The sequence below is a fragment of the Ostrea edulis genome, chromosome 5, assembly GCF_947568905.1.
Source record: "Ostrea edulis chromosome 5, xbOstEdul1.1, whole genome shotgun sequence".
NCBI lineage: Eukaryota > Metazoa > Mollusca > Bivalvia > Ostreida > Ostreidae > Ostrea > Ostrea edulis.
The window spans coordinates 12768994-12779979 of NC_079168.1; the positions used below are offsets into that span (position 1 = coordinate 12768994).

Sequence of the window (10986 nt, forward strand, 5' to 3'; positions counted from 1 at the left end):
TACCATTTTATGATAAGGACAGTTTGTAAGAGTTGAGAAACGTGATTATGCAATTTCTCAAAGCAATGTAGTACTCATTCCGTCTTACATTGTATGATGAAACGCATAAACACAACCTACATGTACATAGGCCTTTAGTGTCGTCGGTGTCGTAAAATGACGTTTTCTGTGAAAGGTGACGGAGAGTGTGACCTGACCTGCAGAGCCAACAGATATGGTTTCTACAACACATTTCCTGAGCATGCGCAGAACGGTGCCCTGTGTAACAAAGATCAAAACTCTGTCTGCATCGAAGGAATATGTACTGTAAGCTTTCTTCATTGCATCATTAGAAAGTAATGGTCATTTGCAATTTGGTTTGAAAAGAAAAGAGCTAGTTAGCTGGCATGGTCAATCGGTTCGCCGATGTGTCTGTCTGTGTCTAGCATTCTATATGCTTGTCTGTTATCTATCTATCTATATATCATCTCTTTATCATTTTAGGAAATAGGATGCGATGACAAAGTTGGTTCTGCGGCAACTCGTGACCTATGTGGTGTTTGTAATGGCGATGGGTCGACATGCCGTGTTGTCAAAGATATATTTGAAACCAAAAAACTGAATTATGGGTACAATGAAATTGGGACTCTGCCTGCTGGAGCGACAAACATAAATATTACTCAGCTAGGACAGAGTAGAAATTACATAGGTATTCTTTATCTGTTTTTTTTTTTTTTTTTTTTTTTTTTTTTTTTTTACATGTTTATTTGCTAATACCTTGCACATAGATAATCCCATATTTACAAGGAAGTCCTGTTTCAGCATGATCTGCTCTATAAAACACGGAAAAATAGTCCTTTCAGTAAGAGAACTCCAATACTGTCTGTCACGTAGTTATCTAGACTATTCCAAATCATGCTCTTGTACAGTATATGACATACGTATATTAAGCATTGGTGGAAAGTACCAAATGTACTGTTACTTATTTTAATCATTCAGAATGAAAACACAGAGAGTATTGTAACCTACTCGTCTGTATAATAGTAATAGCAAAGCAGTGGTTATATAATTTAACTACCACAGATTAGATATAATTCTTTCTTGGAATTATTCACTTAATATCTACGAGGCTTTATTAAAAAGTAAAATCCAAGTTCGAGTGCGGCTATATATTCCAATAAAATTTCTTATATGCATGTCATCAAACTAGAATGTAATGCATTGTCGTAATGTACAAGTATCATGGGGATAACTTCGATTAGGAATAAAAAGAAAGATATCGTCTTACAATGATGATTTCCTGCAGCATTTGAATTTACCACGCTGAGATGCACCTACGAGATTTAAGATTAGTTTTTCGAATATAAAAAGGTCTAATGACATCACATCTGTGGAATGTGGATAAGGTTTTGGAACATTATGTAAATCACGAAATCGTGTCAAGTTTAGAATTATGTAATGTATAGTTTGCTCATGTAATGCTGCAATATTTCTTAAAGCATTCAGAAGAACATTTTGATTGGGTCAAAAGATTTCATACTTAGAATTCAACATGTTTAACCCTAGCATTGCGGATATCAGAAGGCAGATATTTTATAAATGGCAACCGACGACTGTCACGTGACGGGAAATACAATGCAGCAGGATCAGCGTTCCGGTATCACAGCAGACGAACACATAAATGCCCAGGAGAATGCATTCTATCAAAAGGGCCTACAACAAAACCGATAGATATCATGGTATTTATCTTTAATCATATGATTATATATGAATGACAAATAAAACAAAGTGACAATTCTTCCATGAAACTCAATCTTTCAATGAAGCTGTCTAACGCTTGAAAAGGAACCAGCAACCGAATACTGAATACACCACCAAATTTTAAGTGGAGAAGATATTTTTCCCCTTGAGATCTAAAGCGGTTGTAGGGGTTTCAGTCACGTCCATGGTTCAGCATGACGAAACAATCTTGAACCTAAATTAAACTGAACAATTTGGTTATGGAATCTTTTATTAGGATTGTTTTATTATCATAAAAAATCAGCACAGAATACAGATTTCGGCTTGTGTCGAAAGACATTTCATTAAAGTAAGGTATTACAATATTTCATGTTTCTGGAGAATATCATAATGTCTTTTCACCGTATAATTCGCCAGTAAGTAATGCGACCATGTCTTTCTTGAAAGGTGCTTTCTTTTGGTCACAATCCTGGGATTTTCTACCAATTTAGCCTCCCTCATGGTCCACTTTCCCAAAAGTCTTCGTATGATGCCATCATTGTTGAAGACGATTTCGGTGGAAGTCACAATATTTCCCATTCCGGCCATGAATCCAAACTTCCCAGCCTCTCAATCAACAACAACAGTTCTGAAAACGAGACAAGGCCGCATCATCGTCATCATCAACGTCATCATGCCCAAACAGACAGTGGATCTCGTGCAATGCCTGGATACACTCAAAGTTTTACTTTCATGGAGAAAAAGAATAGTTCATCACAAACTGGCGCTTTGTCAGAATCGGAGACATTTTATAGATCTCAATCGGACAAACACAGACAGACGATGAAAATAGATCCGTCTGTTGCCAATAACACCATTCCAGGTGCCAATGGTTTACGATGGGAAATTACGGGATATACTCCATGTTCAGCAACCTGTGGTCAAGGTAATCTAATTCAAATAATATAGTTGAATGAAGACTTAGAAAACAGACGTTCAATGAGGAAACCTAGTATTAAGAAAGTTATTACCATTGCTTTACACAAAATTTGATATATTTTGTATTCTAAGGCACAAAAACACCTTTCTTGGAATGCTTTTCCGGAAACACACGTGTAGAGGAAAAGAATTGTTTAATGACAACAAAACCCGTCCTTGGATCGCAACCTTGTGCGTTGAAACCTTGTCCTAAATGGGAAAACCAGTGCGTATATATATGTATAAATCTTTTAGAAACAGATAAAAATACACACAAGAAGTTAAAGTACAGCAAACAATTATTGGTTCCAAGCTGCAGTTCAAACTGGCTGTTTTCGTTGCAAGTCGTTTTTATTTAATTGAATAATACTCAATTTTCAGAATACGTTATGTGACGAGGTTTGTTCAACATAAATCGTATAATGTGGTGCAATATATGCTATCAATATTATGTTATAATCACCGGCATGCCACTAACATATCATCAGTGATTGAACAGGGATTGGTGGGGATACCATTATTAAGTATATTTCATTGAATGTTCTGTACATATACAAAAACATGGAATGTATACTCCAGTCTCAATATAAGAGCTCTTCTATATAGGAGGTGCATTTAGTGAAACTTTGAATGTCTAAGTGGGATAGAGTGGACCTACTGTCAGTGAGGAAGACGATTAAAGATATCAAAAGCGGCTTCTCTTTAAATATGTAACCATAGGATATACAAAATTCTAGCGAAAGAAATATTTACTAAAGGTGAAACATTATATAAATATTGCATGTATTTGAGGGTAACATTGAAAATTTTCACCCCGAGAAAACCATTGTCAACCGAGGCGTAGCCGAGGTTGACAATGGTTTCTCGAGGGGTGAAAATTTCAATGTTACCCTCAAATACATGCAATATTTGTTTTATTATACTGAATGTTATGTAAACTGGAAAGCAGAAAAACTTAGTCTGTTGACATTTGATCAATCACTGTCATGCGATATTTCGTATTTCGATGCGGGTACTCGCGTTTATTACAAACGCTCAAACGACGTCGTCTAGCAATCTACGGCGAACCGTACGCGCATAAATTTGACGCATGTGATAATTTTTTATAATATCACCCGTTGTCAAGTACTGTTACCCGTTGCTAGATACTATCACCCTGGATCGCGTGTTTTCTGTTCTCAGAGGTTAACAATATGTTTTTTCAAATGCTTCTCGACCAATCAGGTTCGAGTATTTTACATGAAAGTATAATAAAAAAATGTCATATTTTCAAGTAATATCCTGTTTTACAAAACAACTTACGACAAAGTCGCAAGTCTTAAATTGTATTACACTGTTATTAGTTTGAATGAAGGAATTAAAATGTTTCTGAAACTTAATTTTCAACATTAATTCTTCACTATTTTACATTGAAGTGAATTATCTTGCAATAAGCGGGATAATCCCAATATGTAATGTTGGTCGTAAGTCGAAAGTTCTTTTGTAAAATGTACCCCTGGATATGATACATATGAGCAACGAATTAACTAACGTGATATCAGAATTCCGTGTACATATTTTATTACTCACTTAATACTTATCATTTACTTAGTTTGTGTATCAGTCGAATTCGGGTGATGAAACTGCGTATGAGAATCTTACTGAGCAGATTCACTAAGTCCCACTCCCGCATGTAACCAAATTGTTTCGTACCTGATTATGTACAAGAGTTTTCCAAAGGGAAATAACTCGGACGTATCTCGAAACCGGGGTACTGGGTTTACACCAAGAATTCGAAATTTTAACCATACTCTGGAAAGGACTGTTTCTGATATTTTATTTCATTTACCCATGTAATTGTGATCACTGAAGAACGACTAACATTTTCTTCTTTTTTTTGATAGTCGATGGCAACCCTCCGATTGGTCAGCATGCAGCGTCACATGTGGTGTGGGACAACAGACTAGAAAACTGATGTGTGTGCACGAGATGTCGCCAAATGTTCTGATATCGGTCGTAGATAACGACTGTTTAGGTTTAGATAGACCAAACACAACTCAACCGTGTAATACCGCGTCATGCTTTAAATGGACTACTGGCAGGTGGACTCAGGTGAGTAACCGTTGAAAAGATTCTGGATTATTTTAAGTGATGATTTGATGAGTTGTAAGTGTATTGTTCTCATTTTAGTGTTCAGTGACATGTGGCCGTGGAAAGCGCATGCGCAGTGTGACGTGTATGTCACAAGATGGTAGACGCGTTCGAAGAGACTTTTGTGATCTTTTAGAAAAACCAAAAGAGAAATCAGTATGTAGTTATGGAGACTGCAGGACAACAACGGTGTCATCTGTTTATGTTAGTATGAAGTCATGGTACACCACGGATTGGAGCAGAGATGTACGTTATCAGCTAGAACTTAAAACAGGATATCATTTTACAGAAAAGTCAAACAAAGCTGCAAGAAAGAGAAATTAAATTACAAATGACTTATTCATAAGTTTTAAAATAAGAACTTCATTTTAAAATCCAAGTTGTGGAGGGTCTTTATACATTGCTTACGCCTAGTAATGGTATAGTTTATATTTCCAGTGTCCAGTTGAATGTGGAGAAGGTAAACAAACAAGAAAGGTTGTGTGCCATGGATCCAATTCAAACACAGACCCCAGAAGAAACTGTCTTCAGCGTGATAAACCAAATACAGAACGTGCGTGTAAATCGAGGCGGACTTGCTACGGCACTTGGTTCTCTGAAGCCTGGGGAAAGGTAAAAAAAGATAATCTTTATACATCTTACCTCTTAACCTTAATCATATCTTGACCCGATTCATGTACTACGTCATACCTGTCCTTAACTATATGCATTGTATGCTGATTGTATATATTATGCCTGTTAGTTTTTACCCGCCTCCACTTGACTGACTTCTTTTCTCGCAGTGTAATGCTACTTGCGGTAACGGCTATCGGAACCGAGATGTTGTTTGCATTAGTAAGACGGGAGGGGGACGATTTACAGTTGTACCCGACTACAGATGTCCAATGCAAGACAAACCTGAAAACACTGAACCGTGCCAGATGGAGAGGATGTGCGGTCCACAGTGGTTTATGTCCACCTGGGGACAGGTAACTACCATATCTATATGAAAATGAGAATATATAAAAGGATAGCTATGTATTTGATTTTGCATTTGATTTATCCAACGAGTTTGGAACTGTGTAAGTATTTGCGAAGATTTGCCCAGCGAATATTATAACATTTCGGCGAATTTGGTAAAACACACACTCACACAATCATAGATGTCGTATTTTTTTCCTAGTGATTACTTTACCATCCTACGTCAGTGATTTAACCTCACACAATGTTACCTCGTGTTTTTACTTGCGCGTTACAATCGGACATACCTTTCAGCCATCAGATGTTGGATAAAGCTATAGTTTATCCAATAGGTGTATACATCACACATAAGAGATATGAATATGTAAATTTGCACTTAACATTCACAGAAACGCTTGAAAATCGCAAACATCTTTTGTGGGGGTTTTTTCTTCTAAATTCAAAGAATGCATAAGGTGACGCTATTCATATTTCAGTTTAAGAGTATCTTTCTTGGCTCGAAAATATGTTCATTATATGTACAAAAAAGGATATCTGATGTTACAATATTTGATTTGTTTCCAGTGTTCTGTAACTTGTGGAAAGGGTAGAAAAACACGTGATGTTCAATGTTTGGATACATTTGGAGTAACTAGCAACAGTTGTAACGTTCGAGAAAAACCATCTGAAGTAGAACTGTGTAAGAAAGGTCCCTGTAGGAGGGAAACAGTCTCAGGTAAGAACTGTGTGAGAAAGGTCCCTGTAGGAGGGAAACAGTCTCAGGTAAGAACTGTGTGAGAAAGGTCCCTGTAGGAGGGAAACAGTCTCAGGTAAGAACTGTGTGAGAAAGGTCCCTGTAGGAGGGAAACAGTCTCAGGTAAGAACTGTGTGAGAAAGGTCCCTGTAGGAGGGAAACAGTCTCAGGTAAGAACTGTGTAAGAAAGGTCCCTGTAGGAGGGAAACAGTCTCAGGTAAGAACTGTGTGAGAAAGGTCCCTGTAGCAGAGAAGCAGTCTCGGGTAAGAACTGATGCAGCGCTGTATAGTAAGTAACCTTCCCTCCAGCCATCTTTACCTAGGAAAACTGGCTATATTGTAGGTCTTCCCTCACGAAAAGCTGATGATTAAAATGGGATTCCCATAAAGTATAACCAGACTGCACTCACAGAAAATATACAATGTGGCCCGGCTAAGTGTATGCAATAATTTGCAATATTTCAGATGACATTGATTATCTCTTAATAAAGTATACACATTCTATTAATCATGAAATCAATCCATTACTGGTTAATTTAGTTCTAGTATACACATGTAACTTTCCGAATATACATTCGTCGATTCAAATGATTGCTGGAAGCTACGCGCACGCGCGCCTTTTGCGATTTCAAACCAGTAGTTTGTATGAATACGTGATGTAAATCTCGGTCTTCATTGTAAGTGTCTTTTTGAACTGCACGCAAAAACGTCACATGTGAACAAATATCCGCTTTGAGCATGCTTTTATCGTGAATTCAGCATTACCACGTGTAGATCGAGTAGCTTAATGGCTTATTATAATAGGTAACGCTATAATGCTTCCAGTGGTAGTTCATTAATAACTAAATAATGAATTGTGCACAAGGTTTGTTAAAGACTATTTTTGAATTTAACGGATTTAGAACGCCCACATGCGAGCGTCATTGCGCATTTTCGTGCATTCTAATTTTACTTTACAGTCGGATTTATCCAGCATTTAAAACAATTTGTTGACAGAAATCTGAAGCAGGAATGGCGTTTTAGTGTATGATTTATGCATAAGTATCTTAATTAAAGACCATTTCAGAGGTGTTTTTTTTTTTAATCAAATACTTCTAAGTAACATTGGATGTGCAGCGGAAATTCAATTTTGCAGGATTCTTACGCGGAATAGCACTTAAGTTTAAATTGAGAATTATTTGGTTGAAAGTAAGAAAATCGTTGTCGGTTAAATTACAATTAAGACAATTAGATCCAATCTAAATTCAGAACACGAGCATGCACGTGTTCGCGTAATTATTTTATGCGTTGTAGTTTTATCTTATACGCAAGTTTAGATTTCTAAGTAATTCGATGAAAAACATTAGAAATTTAGTGTTGTTAAGATAATCGCCGACTATCGAAAAATCGTCGCTGAGGCCGCACACAGAGACAAGAAATTTTTGACATCGATGTCACTGAGTATTCCGTTAATAATTTAGTTAACAGAACCCGTAGAAGGTTTAGTAGTATCAAGGGACGTAACTCCAATTTGTGTAATAAAGATTTGTTAACAACTTTCCATACCCTTGTCCTTGGGCAACCAAGTCGAAAGTTTGGACATTTTTCGAGTCGGGAAAAAGGTGAAGGACCACCGAACAACAGTCGTCAATATTTGCAAATAGTACAAAAAGTCAAATGCGAATTACGGGAAGTTCGAGGTCACATGCCATGAAGTCAATCGCTGAATAAAGTCTTCCCAACAGTATAATACGTTTAACTTTAATTTATGAAGAAAATACTAATCACCAATTTCACATTGAAAAAAAACCCATCATCCTCGTGAAGCTGAAGAGTGTCAATGTATCTGACGGCTAAGAAAACCAAACGCAGATTTCAGTTTGAGCTTTCTGCTGTGGTGAAAAAAATATCAAAGTATCTTCCATACATTATCGGTATCTTGGAATTCCTTTGACTTCTGTCCGTAATGAGTGAATTTTTAATCTGGCTGGAAATATTGTTAAAAGGAGTGAATCAATTAGTGTTGATAAACATTCATCGGGAGTTGGCTATTGTGTATGATTCCGTATTTGTCCAAAGTTTCATTGTAAAACGGTATAAAGGCCTTCAATTTTTATCTATTTATTAGGATATCATTTAATCAGAATGGATATCACGCAGTGTATATGTACTTTATTTAATACAAACGTAAATGGAAGTTCAAACTATCGATTATTTAATCGATTGTATGATACCAATTCAATTCGATAATCGATTGTAACTTTTGTCCGATTTTGCAACACTAATTAAGATACTGTTTAAATACAATTTTATACATTTGTATAATCGTCATTACACACTTACGTTTTTATCCACAGATGTATAGAAATATATGTAACTTGCGATATTCATTGTTAAAAACATCGATTTAAAGCCCGATTGACTTTTCATAAACCTTTATTTCATGTCTAAATCAAAGCTGTGAAGTTGGGGGAGGGGGGGGGGGGTCTTACTATAGGGGAAGTTCTGCAATAATAGCCTTTTCCCCAGGGAAAAACTACAAGATGGCCAGTTTTCCAGGAGAAAAGTTTCTGTGGAGGAAAAGTAAGACTGGGCCGTTGAACAGTGGTTATTATGAGAATTACTTGATAATAAGTAGGTTAGCGAATAATTATTGATCAAGAATATGGATGTTTTTTTAAAAATGGATGGGTTTTTTTTTAAAATAATTCTTTAGATTGTATTGCAAATACAGATGCACTTTTTTATTCAACGTTTCAAATTCTCCAAAGAAAGAATAATGTTTTTCCCTTTCAGATTCCGGGTGTCGGGATCGGTATTCTAAGTGTGATTTGGTGGTGAGAAGAGACTTGTGTGATCACGTGTTTTACATGAACGTTTGTTGTCATTCGTGTTCCCAGTGGAAATCTTGAGCAAGTATTTCACATGTTATCTTTCTGTTGTAATGTCTGTTACATGTACCAAAAATGTCGATTGGGGTATGCTCACTGAATTTAGTATAAATGGAAAAATAGAGCTTGTTAGACCAGTCAATTCATGACACAATGTAAGTGCAATGAGACAGTATTTTTGTGATCAATGGGCTTTTCTCGACAAAATACATATTTTAGAAGGTCCTTGGAAAGCAGATACAGGAAAAGCAAATAGATTTCAGTATCGTATGGAATTTACTTTTCTAAGGGAAGCAACTCTTAAATTTGTACATCGAGAACCAGAAAAGAATCATATGCATATAGATGTAATCATGTTTGTCTCCTAATCGAATACAACCGTATTGTTTGTCCAATTCAAATTCTATTTCATATTTCTTAACATATGAAAATTGTAACTGTTTTCACTAATGATAACCAACGAATATATTTTAGAGAGTTTTATTCTAAAATTGTCCCGGATTTCTTTTTATCCTGTATATTAGATATGTTTTATAATCTGAATGTAAACAAATATAACAAAAGAAGTAAATACTTTCTATTTCATATTTCCCTGCTGGCCATCCCATTTTCAGTTTAAACAAAGACAATTTGGAAAATGAATTGAATATACTCGAACTCATTCATGATACTTTCGTTCAAAGTACATGTAGTTTTAGTAGAATGAAGATTTATACTTTTGTATTCGCGATCGATTATTCATATTTTCTAGATATCAAGGGCATACCTTCACACAAACTTCCTGAGTCACGTCTCTTTATGTTTAAGAATATCTATAGTATGCATCTAAATATAGTGATGATCAACATGTTTTTGAAAATGTTGGCAAATTGTAGTGTTAGGTCGGATTTTAATCTATATGATAAATCTACTGGACTTGTTACACAGTACAATCATATGTTTTGTTCACCACTACCACAAGCACCTGTTGCCGACTTCTAAGTCTCAATAATATCGGTTGCCCACCAAAACCAACGTGTAATTATACGCATACATTTAATTAGTTTTTAAAGTAAGAAAGAGCACGAAGAGAATTGCTTTTCTCTGCGACATAGACATGTAGATATCAGTATTTGATAAACTATATGACTAATAATTCAGCAGCAGTGTTTTAAATACGCATTCAGCTATGTATATTATATGATATATGTTTTCATCTCATTTGATGTTTTGTTTATATTTTTCACATCCCCTGTACATAAACATATGTGATATCATTCTGATCGTTACCCGGACCTTTTTCGGTCAGGGCAACGATGATTTAACATGTTTTATTACTCTGCTATAATAAATTTTGACAACATATTGGGATGTTGATTTTCATGATTTTGTTTTATTACCTTCTTGGAAGAACTTTGTAGGGAAACTGACAAACAAATGCGTGTACTTTCTTTATTGGTTGCCATAATATCGGGGATAACCGGATTTCTCGGAATGTGTTTGCTAATCGGAAATGAGATTCAAGATTAATCGAGAACACTGAGGCTGAGGCTTTTATGACGTAATAAAATGTCTGTATTTTACATGCATTTCCATTTCATAATTATCTTTTAAGATTGAGTATTACTTTCATTTTTG

General features: G+C 35.7%; 1 protein-coding gene across 4 annotated transcripts in view; it reads left to right on the forward strand.

Moving 5' to 3' along the window:
- The window catches only part of LOC125652045 (ADAMTS-like protein 4), a 36442-nt gene extending 25729 nt beyond the window's left edge, over window positions 1-10713 (forward strand). For 2 of the 4 annotated variants that reach the window (XM_048880944.2, XM_048880942.2), the window contains exons 6-17: window positions 176-306; window positions 484-688; window positions 1546-1718; window positions 2167-2644; window positions 2770-2902; window positions 3058-3075; window positions 4560-4767; window positions 4846-5052; window positions 5245-5418; window positions 5589-5774; window positions 6331-6481; window positions 9275-10713. In XM_048880944.2, the coding sequence (XP_048736901.2) occupies window positions 176-306; window positions 484-688; window positions 1546-1718; window positions 2167-2644; window positions 2770-2902; window positions 3058-3075; window positions 4560-4767; window positions 4846-5052; window positions 5245-5418; window positions 5589-5774; window positions 6331-6481; window positions 9275-9390 (2180 nt within the window). In that variant the 3' untranslated portion in view covers window positions 9391-10713. The remainder of the gene's footprint in view (window positions 1-175; window positions 307-483; window positions 689-1545; window positions 1719-2166; window positions 2645-2769; window positions 2903-3057; window positions 3076-4559; window positions 4768-4845; window positions 5053-5244; window positions 5419-5588; window positions 5775-6330; window positions 6482-9274) is intronic. The other 2 variants (XM_056166739.1, XM_048880945.2) reach the window with 1 other exon arrangement.
- The last annotated feature ends 273 nt before the right edge of the window (window positions 10714-10986 follow it).